The sequence below is a fragment of the Mustelus asterias genome, chromosome 12 (genome assembly GCF_964213995.1).
Source record: "Mustelus asterias chromosome 12, sMusAst1.hap1.1, whole genome shotgun sequence".
NCBI classification, from domain to species: Eukaryota; Metazoa; Chordata; class Chondrichthyes; order Carcharhiniformes; family Triakidae; genus Mustelus; species Mustelus asterias.
Window position 1 is genome coordinate 78,524,992 of NC_135812.1, and position 18,755 is coordinate 78,543,746.

The 18,755-nt window shown below is 45.1% G+C and overlaps 1 protein-coding gene across 2 annotated transcripts in view; it reads left to right on the forward strand.

The window, feature by feature from the left end:
• ogfod3 (2-oxoglutarate and iron dependent oxygenase domain containing 3) overlaps positions 1-18,755 on the forward strand; it is a 160,526-nt gene that overhangs the window by 97,420 nt on the left and 44,351 nt on the right. For both annotated transcript variants that reach the window (XR_013499159.1, XM_078225483.1), the window contains exons 5-7: positions 2,018-2,082; positions 3,015-3,071; positions 12,424-12,577. Coding sequence is in view for 1 of the 2 variants with exons in the window: in XM_078225483.1 (XP_078081609.1) it covers positions 2,018-2,082; positions 3,015-3,071; positions 12,424-12,577 (276 nt within the window). In the remaining variant the exon portion in view is untranslated. The remainder of the gene's footprint in view (positions 1-2,017; positions 2,083-3,014; positions 3,072-12,423; positions 12,578-18,755) is intronic.

Below are 18,755 nucleotides of genomic sequence, written 5' to 3' on the forward strand. Positions count from 1 at the left end.
TGTTAAAATTAGATTTAAAATTGTATACTCTTGCGATGTATTATGGGGGCATGGAAAAGAAACATGTCTTATGTGGCATCCCTAGTGTCGTGTTCTACTTGTGGCACTCTCTCGCTATCTAGCCTCTGGCCTTCAAATTTAACAGCAGTGTTCCAGAATCCTAACATTTTGAAGTCAGAACCCAATAATAATGCATTGTTTGATTTGCAAATGAACTTAGAATCTTAGAAACCCTACAGCACAGAGAGAGGCCATTCGGCCCATCGAGTCTGCACCGACCACAATCCCACCCAGGCCCTACCCCCATATCCCTACATATTTACCCACTAATCCCTCTAACCTACGCATCCCAGGACACTAAGGGCAATTTTAGCATGGCCAATCAACCTAACCCGCACATCTTTGGACTGTGGGAGGAAACTGGAGCACCCGGAGGAAACCCACGCAGACACGAAGAGAATGTGCAAACTCCACACAGACAGTGACCCAAGCCGGGAATCGAACCCAGGTCCCTGGAGCTGTGAAGCAGCAGTGCTAACCACTGTGCTACCGTGCCGCCCTAGAATAGAATAGAATCACTACAGTGCAGAAGGAGGCCCTTTGGACCATTGAGCCAGCACCAATACAAATCCCACCCAGGCCCTGTCTCCCTAATCCCACGTATTTATTCTGCTAATTCCCCCTGACATTAAGGGACAATTTAGCATGGCCAATCAACCTAACCCGTACATCGTTGCACTGCAGGTGGAAACTGGAGCACCCAGAGGAAACCCACGCAGACACGGGGAGAATGTGCAGAATGACCTTTGGATACGTTCTGGTCTCTCAGTTCCTTCGTGTGGTTCTGATTGCTATTTACAATTTCGACCTGTCAGTGGAAGGTAACTTGTGGAGTTTTAGATAAACTAGAGACAAAATGATAACCGAGAGAGTCAGAGAATGCTGAGACACTCGAGCGGTGGAAGAAACCAACAGGAACACTTCACCAAGCTGAAATGCCAATTTCTGTGTCCTCTCCTGATCAGGGAAGTCATGATTGGATTTTATGGTCAACAGGCAATCAGTTGCTTGATGTTGTGGCTTTCACTCCCGTATGGGAGGATGCCCCGCCTCCAAGAGCTGCCAGACATCCATCTTTAGTCCCCGCAGCACCACCAAGAGTGCAGGCCAGTGCTGGGACTGCAGTCAGTCCCTGAAGAGGAGCCATGGAGGAGACTGGTCTGGGAAGTAAATGGAATAGCCTCTCTGGGACCAATCAGGCAGACCCCAGTATGGGGGTGGAGGTTGGTAATATGGAGGGGGATGGGGGCAAGGCCCTTTCCTTGGGCATTCGGTGCCTGAACAAGTGGGAACTACCCGCTGAGCTGGCAGCCAGATGCCAGGTACCTCAAGGAGCTTTATGACCTTGTCACATTGTATGGGCACCCACCCCACCCCAAAAATGGGCCCAAGGGCTTCCCGGACACCTCCCCCTCTGCTGGTAAAATACCATTCCTGCACACTCCCCACTCCTCCCATTCCCCTCCCCCGCCCCCCCCCCCCCCCCCCCCCCCTCCAATCCCATCCATTTATATGCCCCTACTCCTGTACAGCTGCCTGCCATTCACTCCTTGCTGGGGGCCAGGAGGCATCAAATTCTGGCAGCAAAAGCAGTTTTCTTTTGCATTTTGTGGATATTAGAGAAAATGCTTTTTCTCACACGGAGCCTTAATTTTGTGTTTATGAACTAATTCTTTTATGATGTCATTGGAACCATTAAAAGAACTGATTTTTTTCATATTTAAATCCATGTTTGGAAATTAAGAACGATCTAACAGGGATTTTCGTGATGCATTTGACAGCATCGATTGAAATATTCAGGTAATACATGAAAGTACATGAAAGTATTAGTCAGAGTTTCACTGACTGCAAAATATTTTTCAGTACATATCACGTAAATGACTCAACAATGACTGGGGACAATTATTCTGCTGCCTCATGGCATCCTTTGACTGTTGTCAAATTGTTTTATTTTTAGGCTTCCATTCTGGATTTGCACTCTGGAGCTCTCTCAATGGGGAAACAATTTGTTAATATCTACAGGTAAGATCTGCCCTTTACACTTTTTTCAATTCTTCATGTGTGCCCCTCGATAGTGAGTGTTAGCAAACTAAACGACTAAAGCTAAACATGATCAAGTTGTGACCAGGCGTCTATACTCAGATGTATTTGCAGCAGGTCTGGTTGGATAGCATGTCAGGACCAGAAATCTGAGTTATTTTATCCTCCCCCCACCAACAAACCCAGGAGTGCAGAATAGTTATAAAGTGATCCTTCCTTTTTTGTGTTAAAGGAAGATATTGACATCATGGAATCCCTACAGTGCAGGAGGAGGTCATTTGGCTCATCGGGTCCGCTCCGACTCTCTGACAGAGCATCTTACTCGGGTCCAATCCCTCCCGTAACTCCACGTGCTTATCCCACTAATCCCCCTAACCTACACATCTTGGGACACTAAGGGGCAATTTAGCATGGCCAATCCATCCAACCCGCACACCTTTGGACTGTGGAAGGGAATTGGAGCACCTGGAGGAAACCCACACAGACATGGGGAGAACGTGCAAACTCCACACAGACAGTGACCAGAGGTTGGAATCGAACCCGGGTCCCTAGCGCTGTGAGGCAGCAGTGCTAACCACTGTGCCGCCGTGCCACCTGAGACATGCCCATAGTCAGTCCTGATATAACTAACCCACTCATGAGCAAAATCATTCAGTCACAAACAGGCTGCATTCCAAACTGAAGGTTTGTTTTTAAAGCAATGAACCTATAGGAAATTCATAGGGTGATTAACAGTAACTTTAATCATTAACTTAGGAGGAGGGGTTGGGGAGAATTTGGCGCTATGAGGCCTCCTAAACAGCAACAATGCACATGAACAGTCCCAGTTGAAGAGAGCTTGTGGATTGGGTTAGGCTCAAATGCAGATTAGATCAAGTACGTTGCACATTGTTAATTTAAAATTATATTGGCAGGTACTTCGGTGAGCAAATAAAAGAGATATTTGATGAAGAAGACTTCACATTCTACAGGTAAGATAGCACTAAGATATTCTGATTATTTATGAATGTAGCAAAAATATATAGAACACATATAGATGTCCATTAATGAATTTCTGTGTCTGTCTCTCTCCCCCTCTCTCTCTTTCCCCCTCTTTCTCTCTCTCTCTCCCCTTTCTCCCACTTGTCTCTCGATCTCTTTGTGACTGTGCGGGTGGATCACTTTTGTTCTATCAGTGGGCCTGTTGCTTTTTATCATTGTGTCTCTTTAGGGCCAGTGGGTTGTGAGGCCTATTGCATTGCCGCACACAATCTAGATGATAGTTGTGGCAGCAGTAACTTCAGATTTTCAATATCTGTTAGAGCTATCCTGATCCATTCACTGAGCCTTATTGATTCTTCCCGACTTCCACATCTTAGACGTAGAAAAATTGAATGGCTTTAAATGTTGATGTATCACGGCTGTCAGACGGCATGAGACACACGGAGGTGGTTGATTAACAATCTTCTCCCAGTTCTAACCCTCATTATATTTTCCATCACCACATTTATTTTTGGACTCTTTTATTGATATTACTGTGGACAGTGTTGTTCCACATTTTGCTTTCCTGTTTCTCCTATGCTCCCAACACACCATTCGACCTGTAGTTGCTCCTTTCTGCCTCACAGTTGTATGAAATCAGTGCGATTGTGCGGGATCCACTTGGCTTATTCCCTGTTAGAGAACTGAAAACCATGGAAGACTTCACCTCCCATAGTTTATTTTTCAATAATCACTGAGCCAGGTAACAGCTTCCAAAGTGACCAGATGGAGCTCTGCTGAATTTCGTCAGGGGACAGCCTTCAATGTTGTGAGTCATTGATTGGGGAGCACCAGAGCTGCAGCCCGGGTTTTGTGCAAGACCCCACTTAGAGTCATAGAGATATACAGCACGGAAACGGTGGCACAGTGGTTAGCACTGCTGCCTCACAGCTCCAGGGATCTGGGTTCGATTCCTGACTTGGGTCAATGTCTGTGTGGAGTTTGCACATTCTCCCCATGTCTGTGTGGGTTTCCTCCGGGTTCTCCTGTTTCCTCCCACAGTCCAACGATCTGCAGGTCAGGTTGATCGGCCGTGCTAAATTGCCCCGAGTTTCCTGGGATGCATAGGTTAGAGGGATTAGTGGGGTAAATATGTGGAGTTACTGGGTGGGCTTGCTCTCGGTGCAGATTGAAGGGCCAAACAGCCTCCTTCTGCATGGATTTCTATGGTTTCTATGGAAACAGGCCCTTTGGCCCAACTCATCCATGCCAACCAGGTTTCCTAAACTGAACTAGTCCCATTTGCCTGCATTTGGCCCATATCCCTCTAAACCTTTTCTATCCATGTACCTGTCCAAATGTCTTTTAAATTTTGTAATTGTACCCACCTCTACCACCTCCTCCGGCAGCTCATTCCATATACACACCATCCTCTGTGTGGAAATAGTTTCTCCTCAGGTCCCTTTCAAATTCTTCTCTTGCCTTAAACCTATGCCCTTTTAGATAACCCTACCCTGGGAAAAGACCTTGGTTATTCATGTTATCTATGCCTCTTATGGTTTTATAAACCTCTATAAGGTCACCCCTCATCCTGCTATGCTCCAGGCAAAAACGTCCCAGCCTATCCAGCCTCTCGTTATAATTCAAATCTCCCAGTTTTGGTAGCATACTTCTAAATCTTAATTAACAGCCTTCCTATAGCAGGGAAACCAGAATTGTACGCAGTACTCCAAATGTGGTCTTATCAATGTCTTGTACTGTTGTAACTTGTGGCAATTTGCTGCACAAAGGCCTTGGCCAGAGCAGAAATGGTTGGCGTGGCAGGTTGAAGTTGGGTGGGCCGGCTGTGGTTTTAAATCATGGCCAGTTGGTTCCATTCCTGCTGCCATTGCGTCTCTGCTGTTATTCTTTGGTATGGTGGTCTTAGCCATACAGACTGGTGTGATGGGAGGTGAGCAGCAGGTGGATTGGTAAGGTCCTACTGTAGTGACAGGCTTGGTTGATGCAAACCATTTCCTGGAACTGTTTTGTTGCAATCTCCCTCCTTATGTGAGGAGGCAGGATATTGCCTACGACTGGGAGACAGCGGATTTGATTTGATCAGCGGATACCCGAGATGATACCCATTGTTGCATGGAGCTGGGTATCTACAAGACTGGTGTGGGCTGATTGTACCATGTTGATACACAGTACTCTGCAGTGGAGTAGGTGACGGCAAGAGCTGAGGTTCTTAAGGGCCAGCAAGTTTGCTGAGCAGATTATCTTAATGTTTTGATCTTGCTGCCATCTTGCTCAGATGGGGGGGCACAGTGGTTAGCACGGCTGTCTTACAGTGCCAGGGACCCGGGTTCGATTCCCGGCTTGGGTCACTGTCTGTGTGAAGTCACATTCTCCTCATGTCTGCGTGGGTTTCCTTTGGGTGCTCCGGTTTCCTCCCACAGCCCGAAGATGTGCTGGTTAGATGGATTGGCCATGCTAAATTCTCCCTCAGTGTATCTGAACAGGCGCTGGAGTGTGGCGACTCGGGGATTTTCACAGTAACTTCATTGCAGTGTTAATGTAAGCCTACCTGTGACACTAATGAACTTTAAACTTTAACTTTATGTTTTTTTGTATGTCAGTATTCAGTCAAGGGGAACACCAAGATAAATGGGCTGTTGTTTGTGATTCAGTCTCTTGCCAGTCAAGGAGATATTGAGTTCCCTCTTGGTGCTGCCATTGTGGAGGTGGAATATTCCTGAGACTGTTTGTTGCTGCTGCACTGAAGGCGCCATGTCATATAGTCGTTGGCCAGTTTGCAACATCATTGTTTAGTGTTGCCTCTGGTTTAGAAAATGTTTGAACCTGGCAGGCACAACAAATATCATCAGCATAGATTAACTTCTGAGACAGGGTTGGAGACAGATCGTTGATATAGAGATTGAAAAGGGTTGGGGCTGGAACAGATCCCAGTCCAACAGCCCATTGGACTGTTTCCTCCAGTCGCTTATCTCACCACCCACTTGCACCCTGAACTGTCGGCCTCAGGGTAATAGTTTGATGGCATCAGTAGCACACAGCGGGAGGACTCTTGAGATTTTGACAAGGGGACAGTGTGCCAGACCGAGTTGGAAACTGTAGTGAGATCGAGGAAGATGGTGCCTGTTTTGAGGTTATTTTCAAAGCCATTTTCAATGATCTGGCCATATGTGCTTCCTCCTCACCGCTTGTTTAGCTTTCAAGATTTCCTCCACCCCTGGCTCTATCCACTGTAAGATGAGATGCTGTCAGACATTGCAGTACACAGAAAGCAGAGATATTGGTTGGGCAGCTTGAAGGTAAGTTTAGCTCTTTGCCTGGTTTAGGGAGGCTGATGAGTTTGGATGTGCACCAGGGTTGAGGAAATCTTCCTCCCCAGATAGCCCTTGAGGAATTAAGCAAACCATCAGCGTTTACATAGGCCAAGGTGTTTAAGGAACTTGGGAAGAATGTTGTCATAGCTGGCAGTTACGCTGGGATTGATTTTTTTGTAGCATGTTGTCCGATTCAACTGCAGTGAAGGGTTCAGGGGATGATCTGAAATTGCAATGGCTTCGAAAGGCTCTCCACACAGTCTTTTATTTGTTTTTTTTTCACTTTTCTTTAAGAGTGCCTTTCACATATGGAGGAGATGGTTGCTACTTTCTTGTCATTTATAGATGGTCAGCTTGGTGTTAGTGGTTGCTGGGCTGCTCCAAGGTGGTGGGGGGGGGCCTCCAACATTTGTGGCTGGAACGGGTGAAATTCAGGTTTCTGGTGGTCTCTTCCCATCTAGCTCAGCGGGCAGAGTCCCAGGACCCCAACAAGTGATCAGCTACATCTGGATCACCAGTTTCCTTGTAGAGTTGAAGGAAAGAAGCACATTCCTCTTCAAGGCAGGAGGTGTATGCTAGGCAGTATCCTGTGGGATTTGGTGGCCACTTGGCAGAACTGGCTGTATGGAAACACTATGGATATATGGCAGGGTGGTATCGTTACCACACTTTGTTCCATTGTCTTGTAGTATTTCTCCCTGTTGGCTTTGTGGAGGTTCTGCTGCTTCTTTGAGCTGGTGATGATAGGTAGTTTAAGGCTGATGTGGGTCTGAATTGGTCTGTGCTGGTGTCTGGGAAACAGTGCAAGACTTGGCATGATGTTGGGAGTAGGTTGCCATGTGTTGAGCTGACCCAGCAACGGTCAGGTGAGTAGTTGTACCTCCATCTTGCAGAGTGGGAAGTTCCCGGCTGTTTGGGGTCATGGATAAGATTGAGGTCATTTTGTGCAACCCAGTTCGCAAGTTTTGTGCCATCAGCATCAACTTCATTGTCACCCCAGTCTGTGCGATGGGTGTTGACGTCACCATTATAGACAGCTGGATGTGATGGGACAGGGAGAATATGTTTGCCCCAGCTGGCACTGGGGGGGATTTGTAAACATTCGCTAGCTTGCAGGCCTGAATCTTGATGATATCTCTCTGTTCAGTGGAAGAGAAGTGACTACGTCTGTCATGGTTGATTGGACATATAGGATCGTGGATCAGTGTTCATGTTGTGCCATCTGTCAGTACCTGGTAAAACCTGGGGAAGCTGATGATCCTTTGAACCGAATTCAGCAAGCTCGGGCTTCAAGAATTCAGGTATCACCACACCTAAAACTGCCAGCAGTATGAATTCCCGCAGTTCCTCACAATTGGACCTGCACTCCACATCCTGAGGCTCAACATAGAGGGGCTAACTGCCACCAAGAGACAACTAATCAGCACTCTCACCCGGCAACTAACATGATCTGTATCCAAGTAACACACATCCCATCCTATCAATCTGGGAGATATTGGATTGATGGCTTTGACCTGATGCCATGCTGCCCACCTCTCACAGTAAACTTTGAGAACTCACGACTAGCACAACCCAATCACTACTTGATGCCTCATATTCTCGATTAAACTTCTGTGTTCTACTTTATTGATCATTTACTGAGGTATATACTTGGGGTTGTGGGGATAAGACTTAGGTAAGATGCTCTATCAGAGAGTTGGTGCAGACTTAATGGGCTGAATGTCCTCCTCCTACACAGTGGGAATTCTACAGTTCTATGAATTATTCTAAAACATTCTACTCAATGTTGAGTGGCCAGATCAACTTCATAATAATAAATATGAAAATTCTTATTTAATGGCAGAAGGAGGTTACTGTGGATTGTGGCATAAAAGTCGACCTTTGGAGCCTCAAAGTCATTCCAAAACCGAGGGTTGACTTATACGGCAAATACGAGCTGCTAGTGTTGGTACAAGTGGTTGCCATTTTGAAATGTGAAGGAAAAAAGCATATCACCAGTAATTCAAATTGATTCAACGTGTCAGGTTTTATTGAATGAATGAATTCTAGAAGGATTCCTTTGACCCCAATCAAAAGGTTTTTAAAAACTGTCAAATTCCCCACCTTTGACATCTGGTGCAAAGAGTTTGTTGAATTCATTCAGAGTCACTTTGGCTATGGACCCACTCTGGATCAAATTTGGCACTTTTAATTTCAGAATCATCCCTCGACAGCAAATAATTCTCCCCTCCATCCTTTGAACTGGATATTCTGTATTATTTGAACCATATGATGAGGGCTTGTGCATTCATAATATCCCATGATTTGATGATGAAATGTGTGCATGGGCAGCACACATCTTTCCACTCTTGGTGAAGGCTTTTTCTGTGTCGACCATTCATCTATTCCATTTAGTGTGAACATGATCCATGAATGGTTTGATGGGGTATGCATCCGGCAGATGGCCTGTAGTACCCTGTTTTCTCTTTCTCTCCTTTCTTGAATAGCAGTGTCACATTTGTTAATTACCAAGCCGCTGGGATCGTTGTAGAAACGTGAGCCTTTTGGAAAATTATGGCCTCTGCAGCTATCTCTTTTAGAACACCAGGATGTAGGCCATTAACTCCTGGGTATTTGTTGGCTTTTAGCCTCCTAAGTTTCTCAAGTACTTTGAACAAAGAACAAAGGAAATTACAGTACAGGAACAGGCCCTTCGTCCCTCCAAGCTTGCACCGACCATGCTGCCCGACTGAACTAAAACCCCCTACCCTTCCGGGGACCATAATCCCTCTATTTTCATACCGATTCATGTATTTGTCCAGACACCCCTTAAAAGTCACTATCGTATCTGCTTCCACTACCACCCCCGGTAGCGAGTTCCAGGCACCCATCTCCCCCTGTGTAAAAAAACTTGCCTCGTATATCACCTTTAAACCTTGCCCCTCGCACCTTAAACCTATGCTCCCTAGTAATTGACTCTTCCACCCTGGGAAAAAGCTTGTTTCTGCTGATATTAGTTGTTTTAAGTTCCTCATTCTTATTAACCCCCAGTTATTCCCTATTTCTGATGTTTAATTTGTGAGGCATTATAGTCAAAAAGCTGTAAGATATTCTTATTAAACTAGGGAAACACAATATTGTGAGTTCGGTAAGATCTTTGGTCTGTGTGTACCAATCTGAAAAAGTGGTGCTGAATCTATCACTGATAAATGGAATGTGAGACAGAGAATGTTGCTGTTCTCTTGGATTCTGCCTTGTAGTGGAAAGTTTATATCAGGTTTATTGGCAATGCCAGAAATTTGCCACAATATTTTGTAACGCTTTACGAATCTGGTTAGCATCAAGCACAACTCCAAAGATTTGTTGCTTAGCCGCTGGTGTCGCATTCCAACTGAACTTCATCCATAGAAAATCCTGCTAGCTGGGTTCTGCTATTCTTCGAATTTTAACTGCTTGCGTCAGGTTTTTACGGTGCCTCTGTATGTTTTAAAAATGGATTGAAAAAAATAAAACTTTGTAGGCTTTTGCAAATCTTTCTTTTTCACAACTTCATAAGAAAATTTGCCAATGTTGGAAACGTATACAAAAGTCGGATTATGGCACTTAACAGAATACCCTTCAGGGATGAAGCTTGTCAAAGTCTTTAAAACATAAATTGTGTTGTAGGCTGTGCAAGTCGTGTGAACCAATGTAGTGTAAATCTTGAGGCTAGAAAACCACTTTTTCATATGCCTGCGTTTCAGAAGAACATAGGAACGGGAATAAGCCACCCTCGAGGCTTTGACGAAGGGTCATCTGGACTCAAAATGTCAGCTCTTTTCTCTCCTTCCAGAAGCTGCCAGACCTGCTGAGATTTTCCAGCATTTTCTCTTTTGGTTTCAGATTCCAGCATCAGCGGTAATTTGCTTTTATTCCTGAGTCTTTCCCACCATTCGCTGCTGCTTGGCACCTCAACTCCAACCTTTCGTTCATACCACTTACGTAATAAAAAGCTGTCCATCTTAGTCATGAAAACATTTAATTGGTCAGCACCCGCAACTTTTTGGGGGCAATTTCCACCACAATCTGTAACGTGTTAATATTTGAAGTATTTACTCCCAATTTTCCTTACTGATCTGCAAAGTTTGCAATGAGAAATACTGATGAACTTTCAACTAAGTACCAAAGTAATTAAGTTTAAATTTTATTTATTCGTGTCACAAGTAGGCTTACATTAACACCGCAATGAAGTTTCTGTGAAAATCCCCTAGTCACCACACTCTGGCACCTGTTTAGGTACACTGAGGTAGAATTTAAAGTTTAAAGTTTATTTACTGGTCACAGGTAAGGCTTACATTAACACTGCAATTAAGTCACTGTGAAATTCCCCCAGTCGCCACACTCCGGCGCCTGTTCGGGTCAATGCACCTAACCAGCACATCTTTCAGACTGTGAGAGGTTAACCAGAGCAACCGGAGGAAACTCATGCATTCTCCCTGAGAAGAATGTGCAAACTCCACACAGTGACCCAAGCCGGGAATCGAACCCGGGCCCCTGATGCTGTGAGGCAGCAGTGCAAACCACTGTGCCGCCCACCGACCGTGCCCCCGCCCATTTTAGCATGGCCAGCACATCTTTCGGACTGTGGGAGGAAACTGGAGCAAACTCACGCAAACACGGGGAGAACGTGCAGAGTCCGCACAGAGAGTGACCCTAGGCTTGAATTGAACCCGGGTCCCTGGTGCTGTGAAGTAGCAGTGCTAACCACTGTGCCACCGTGAATGAGATTAAAGACCATGGGTCGAATTTTCCTGTCCAGCCGGCCATGGGAATCGTAGCGGGCAGGACACAGACCATGGAAAGGTCTGTTGACCTCTGGCGGGATTTTCCACTCTTGGGACGAGCGCAGCCGGAAAATCCCGCCCAATGTGTTTTATTTTCATGGGGGGCAAATCAGAGTACTAAGCATAAGGATGTTGCGATTTTAAGGACACCTGCCGAACTAAAAAATATCTATCCGGCATTATAATTATAATTGTTTTGGAAGCGAAATTTCATTGAATTCTAATATTCTGCACCATAAAACCTACGGGGCAGGATATTTCGGATGACAGGGTTTCCTGCCCCACCACGCAAGCCCACCGATTGGCTGGAGGTGAAATCTCTGTCCCTCGGACAGAAGTCCTGCCTTAGGAAGCTATTGGCCAATCCGGTTAGCCAGCAGTTCTGTAGTCCCGGCAACGCCGGTGGCAGCAGTGGTCAGGCAGTCCCCAGATTCTAAATCTCAGAGTCCAGGACACGGTAATTGCAGGGCGGGGAGTGACGGGGTAAGGTAGTAGGGAGGTGGGGAGAAGGGGTTGGCAGTCGTGACAGAGCGAAATGTGGGGGGCTGAACTTCAGGCACGGGGGAGAGGCGGGAGGGGGGTCCTCATTGGAGGTGTCCCCCCCTCCATCTGAGGTTTGAAGAAGGTGCCCAACTGGGCTTCCTCCCTGCCCCTGAACTCCTCTCTTAAAATTGAGGCTGGGCAGAAAGTGACTCTGTGGCCAATAATTGTCAGTTAAGGGCCTTAATTGGGGTGTGGCAGGCAGGCTAACCTGGGCCATGTCAGCATCCCTGGTAAAATTGCAGGCACGTAAGGCAGGCCACCTGGGGAATTTTACAGAACATGGCTACCAGTGGGAGACCATAAAGCTCTACCCGTAGATTTCTTTTCACAAAATGACTTTTCAAAACTCATTTCCTTTATACTTACTAATAACATACACTGCCAAAATTGTACACCAAGTAAAATTAATTTGTTTCATCCTTCTAATCTCTATGTATTTATAGAAAGAATGAAAATGACTTTTTTTTGAAGCCTTTTGCATCTTTTAACTCCTTCCATCTAATAATTGGCCACTTCAATACTTATGAATTAGAACAATCTTTTGAAGTCAGAAGCTTTGCTACATTACATAAAGCCCCAAACTGCATATTATTTCTGAATAGGGGTTAGTTTTTAATGGAATTTAATTTTAAAGCTTCACGTGTTCAATGAGTTTAAATTCATTCTAAAGTGATTTTTTTTTACAGTGATGTGCGATGGCGCATTCAACAAGTAATAGCTGAAACCTTTGGGATTGACTCAACTCGCCTGCACCTCACAAAGCCCACCTTTTTCTCAAGGATGAATAGTACTGATGCCAAGACTATGCATGATGAATATTGGCATCCTCACATTGATAAGGTTTGAATAATCCCTTGATACATCATGGAAAGCTTAGCAATTGGAACTTACTCACATGTTATGTGTTGAAGAAAGAGAAAATCTCTCTCTCATACTTCGGGCTCCGTGAAATGTGCTGCGCAGTCCATTTTGTTCTTTTAGTTGCGGTCTTGTGATGGAAGAATGCGTGATAGCACTTCTGTAGAAATGGCAAAGTAATTTTCTGTTTCATTGCATTTACACCACAGGAAACTCATTAAAAAAAGATACCAGAAATATCTCAAATTTGGATATTAGCTAGAAATTTGTTATTTTTTTTAAGATGTGGAGATGCCGGCATTGGACTGGGTTGGGCATGGTAAGAAGTCTCACAACACCAGGTTAAAGTCCAACAGTTTCATTTAAAATCACGAGCTTTCGGAGCGCTGCTCCTTCATCAGGTGAGTCCGATGGATTTGCTCATTTGCTTCATTGGACTCACCTGACGAAGGAGCAGTGCTCTGAAAGCTCGTGATTCCAAATGAACCTGTTGGACTTTGACCTGGTGTTGCGATGCTTCTTACTTGTTTTTTTAATAGATGAAAGCTAAACTAAGAAAAGCTTATTGATGCTCCATGTTCCCTTTAAAACATAGCTGTTGTGCGTAGCCCTTTTTTCTTCAGTGGCAGGTCTGTTGAAACTCTTTGCACAGAGCTACATACACGTTATGTATCACAGAACAAGCCCTGTGCAGCACTAGGGCGGCAAGGTGGCACAGTGGCTGGCACTGATGCCTCACAGCACCAGGGACTCGGGTTCAATTCTGGATTTGGGTGACTCTCTATGTGGAGTCTGCATGTTCTCCCCATGTCTGCATGGATTTCCTCTGGTTTCCTCCCACACTCCAAAGATGTGTGGCTTAGGTTGATTGGTCCTTTAGTGTCAGGGGGATTAGCAGGGTAAATACACGGGGATAGGGTGTGATTGTTGTGGGTGCAGGAGCGATGGGCTGAATGGCCTTCTTCTGCACTGTAGGGATCTTAGGATTCTATGATACCGGTCATACACTGACACAGCTTAGCAGAAGCATTACTGATGCCAAAATATTGTGCTTGATGTATGGTGGTTGGAGAATTGTTAATAAATAGTATTCTTTTGCAGATGACAGGAGCCCTGTTTAATGGCCCATTGTAGTTTTGCTATAATGGACATGTTGGATGTTAAAATTCATGTTTCTTACAGTTACTCATTATAATGAGTTTTTAAATTGAATAATATGGTTTCACAAGTACAAAATTCGACTCACTTCATTAAAACAGTGGATTCTATTTCGGGAATGTAGAAGCTGCATTTGTGGCTCGGATTCAATAATCTAAATACAGTGGGTAAATACAGTAGTTACTAAGCTGAGCAAAATCAATGGAATTGAAAGGGGAAATGAACAATAATTACAAGATGGTTAGTGCCATGCCTGTGGTTAAAAACTTTGGGTACATAACCTGCATTCATTATACCTTAATTTACTGTCAAAAAACATACATCACAGTGATGCTACAGTGCAGTTCTCAATTGTGCTGATGGTCAAAGGGTTCCAGGTTAAAGGGCTCATAAATGTTTAATCTAGGGAAGGTCCATTATTTTCATATATTCCACCATAGACGATAACGGATGCCTCCAAATGCGAGAAAGGATTTAACATTTTTCTAGTGGAAAGGCAGTTTGTTCGCGACTTTGATCTTATTTTCTAGATCAATCTCTTTTTGATTTTATACAGCAGACCTTTCACTTTGAGGGCCTTTTGTGGTTTCAGGAATGCATGAAATCTATGAGCGCATCTGAGAGCCAGAGATCCAAGGAATTTCCATTTGTCCACTATAGAATGTTGTCTTTCCTTGAAAAGGTGCAACCCACTTAGTTAAGATGAGAGGGTGGAGGCACAAGTTGGCAGGAGCTTTTTGAAGCAGAACATGCAGTTATTCAAGCCCTCGGTGCTTCCAGTGCACAGCCAATGAATTACTTTGGAAGTGAGTTGGCTATTGTTTTACAGACTACTGCAGCTGCCCGTTTGTAATATTTTGCAGCAAGATGTTATAAACAGCAGGGTAACCAGTTGATCAATTTTGGAAACTATTTTCATTTCATGGGACGCAGGCGCCGCTGGCTGAGCCAGCATTTATTGTCCATCCTTAATTGCCCTTCAGAAGTCAGTGTTGAACCACAGTCCACTTGCTGTAGGTACACCCACAGTGCTATTAGGAAGGGAGGGCCATGATTTTGACCCAGCAGCAATGAAGGAACGGTGATATATTTCCAAGTCAGGATAGTACGTGGATTGGAGGGAAATCTGCAAGTCACCTGTCCTCAGACTTTTGTACCTTTTTCCCGACGGAAGAAGGTGGAAGAGAGTGTGTCCAGGGTGCGTGAGGTCCTTAATTATGCTGGCTGCTTTTCATAGAAACCATAGAAACCCTACAGTGCAGAAGGAGGTCATTCGGCCCATCAAGTCTGCACTGACCACAATCCCACCCAGGCCCTACCCCCACATATTTTACCCACTAATCCCTCTAACCTACGCATCTCAGGACTCTAAGGGGCAATTTTTAACCTGGCCAATCAACCTAACCTGCACATCTTTGGACTGTGGGAGGAAACCGGAGCACCCCGGAGGAAACCCACGCAGACACGAGGAGAATGTGCAAACTCCACACAGACAGTGACCCGAGCCGGGAATCGAACCCAGGACCCTGGAGCTGTGAAGCAGCAGTGCTAACCACTGTGCTACCGTGCCGCCCTTTCCGAGGCAGCGGGAAGTGTAGACAAAGTCAGTGGATGGGAGGCTGGTTTGCCGTGATGGACTGGGCTTCATTCATGACCCTTTGTAGTTTTTTTTGGTCTTGGGCAGAACAGGAGCCATACCAAGCTGTGATACATCCAGGAAGAATACTTTCGATAATGCATCTGTAAAAGTTGGTGAGAGTCCTAGCTGACATGCCAAATTTCCTTAGTCTTCTGAGAAAGTAGGTGGGCTTTCTTAACTATAGTGTTAGTTTGGGGGAAGCAGGTTGCTTCGCCCATGAGACTAAGAGGCCTTCAAACAATTCTAGGAGCCATGCTGTTGCCACTGAGAACTGAAGTGGGCCCTCTCACCAGCACCCCTCCTGCACTGGTTTGTGATTCCCAAACTGCATTTCAAACCTGAATACTGCGGGAATAGACAGAAATCACAGGCAAATTTTCACATCAGTCATGAGTGTGATTAGTGAGCAGCGAAATGGCCTGATTCGCAGAATGTGCTGTCAAGAGGAAATTCCAGCCCTTTTTTGTTGATTCTCCCAAAAATATTCTGAGTGTCGAATTCGCGTAAAAACTGGAGGAAATCCTGCTGTTTTTTTCAGCGCGATTTTCAAAATGGATCTCCCAAACTGCAAAGGGCACTAGCGTAAATCACTCCAAAAAGCTGAGGGCGGGGCCTATTTCTGCTGGAGAGGCCGGCAGCATAGCGCAGAGCGGGTCACTGCACATGCACCGATCTGTCAGCATGCAGTGCCCTGCACTGCCAGCATCCTGATCGCTGGCCAGCCCTGCAACGCCTCACTGCTACTCCTCCGAGTCCCCCATGGCCCAATTACTAGCATCGTGAACATGTCCGGGCCAGCCTCGACCCTCCCCGCCCCCGGCCCGTCCTGATCTCTGCCGCCCCGCCACTGGCAATCCCAACTCCCCTCCACCGGCAGCCCCGACTTCCACCCCCTCCCGTTTCCTCCCCCCCCACCCAGCGCAGTCAGCTGGGGGAATTGCCCTCTTGGTCTATAGCAGCAGTCAACCTGCATACGTGACAGTTTTGAATGGCACTGCTAAGGCTGAGGTAGCACGATGCTTACAACTGAGGCTGAAACATAATCAGAGTAATGTCAGTGAAGTTGAGAAGTGGGAAGCAGTCGTGTTAAATTTAAGGCAGAGAGCAGACAGCAAGTGAAACCCGGCATGTCCAAGAATGAGGGAGAAACTCTAGGGTCCGGGGCCATATGCTGTCCTCTGGGAAATGTAGTCTTGTCACTTGATGCTGTTGCATCAGCTTCATGTCATGATGGAGGCTTAGACATGTTAATTGCCATGCGTCCTATGGGCTGAGAATTCACCCTATGGGCTGAGAATTCACCCTATGTACCGGGCCTTGAAGCATTCATAATGACCACAGCTATCCTACCAGAGTACTCTCTAAGATAGAAAGAACAGAGAGTGCTCATTTGCATTGGCTGACAGGACATCTGATATTTTTTCACTGTATTTTGGTACTTTCTCCATCGCAAAAGTACTGTAATGAGGGTATACTTACTTTTAAAGGACAGATTGAGCCTTAGTGAGGTAAATAGAAATATTTCTCAGAACTATTGATATTGGCCAGTTGAACTTTGTCTTTCACTAAAATGTGTGTCTTTTGGTTTATGTTACAGGAGAAATATGTTATAGGGCTAGCACGGGGTACAGTGGTTAGCACTGCTGCCTCACAGCGCCAAGGACCCGGGTTCAATTCCGGCTTGGGTCACTGTGTGGGGTCTGCATGTTCTCCCCGTGTCTGCGTAGGTTTCCTCTGGGTGCTCCTGTTCCCTCCCACAGTCTGAAAGATGTGCTGGTTAGGTGCATTGGCCATGCTAAATTCTCCTTCTGTACCCGACAGGTGCTGGAGTGTGGCGACTAGGGCATTTTCACAGTAACTTCATTGCAGTGTTAATATAAACCTACTTGTGACACTAATAAATAAACTTGAAACTTTTTGGCAGTATTAATTCTGAATGTTGACTTTCTGATAGTATAACGTTGTCGGCTTCTCCAGTTCTCAGTGTACTTGCCTGGGGGAGATAACCCTTAAGTGCATTGGAAATCACTATTGATGTATATTAAATGCAGAGACCCAACCATAAATTTAAAGGTCTCTCATGATAGTTTTATATTGTCCTTCTGGCAAAAGTTTCATTCAGTAAGCAATGTTTTCACACACATTTTAGCAAAGCAATTCATGACTTCTAACATTTATTTCATAGCCTTATTTGGACATTGTGGATTCACATATATAATCCAAGCATTCAGTTTGTTTTACATTTATTAATTTTTGACTGCGGTGGATAATTTTCCCTGGAAACTTAGGTGTTGACAGGAAAATGAAATGCAGGGTTTCCTTTCTCAGTGCTACACTAAAGAGTACATTAAAAATTGTTCAGCCAATAAGTACATCAATTGCTACTCTGAAGGACTAATCAAACAAAAGACACTGTTGTTGAAATTTTGCCATATTTTTTGTTTAATCTAACTTATGATCACAGTTCCTCTATAATCCTGTAAAGTTCTGCTGTGACCTCAGTCCTACATGAAATAAAAATTGATGCTATTGACTATTGGACAGCAGTGCCAGGTCTAAGAGTGTATCATACTCCCACATCCTGTATGTTGTTGGAGAGTAGAAATGTACATCTATCATGCTCCCACATCTTGTATGTGATTGGAGAGTAGAAATGTACATGCCTGCTAAGCCTCTCCAAAAGGAATCTTTAGTTATACATTGAACTAGAAGAGTAACTTGTTGGCACAGTCAATTCCATTATTTTTTCAATGCCCGTGTTTGCATTTTGAATTCCAATTTACAACATGCCTAACAAAATCCATGTTTGCGAGCAGTACCATGTTTAACGGATATCTGCTGAATCCACGTGCCACATATGCCAAAGGATGCATCATGAAACAAAGGCCTTGGCCTCTGACTCTGTTTGTGTTCTTTAACTCCCTTTTTCTTTCTCAGCCCCCCCGCTGTAAGTTAGTCCTCAGTAAAGAGGTTAGAACTCCAAATTTTTGAGGCAAATGTGGCACTCTTCTTTTTTAGAACACCATTTCCGAGCTGTTAAGATCCCATGTTTCTCTGGGTAAAACATTTATATTGATGTGTAGCAGTAAGTATAGAGGGGACTTGAGGAAGACCTTTCTAACGCAGAGGGTGGTGGGCGTCTGGAATACGCTTCCCAAGTTGGTGGTGGAGGCAGAGACCTTAAACCCTTTTAAAAAGTACCTGGATCTCCACCTTACAGGGCTATGGGCTTGGTGCAGGAAGGTGGGATTAGAAAGGGCACATGGGTGCCATTGGGCTGGCATAGACAAGATGGGCTGAATGGCCTTCTTCTGTGCTGTAACCTTTCTGTGGTTCTGTGTAAAATTTGCTTACGAGAGAAGT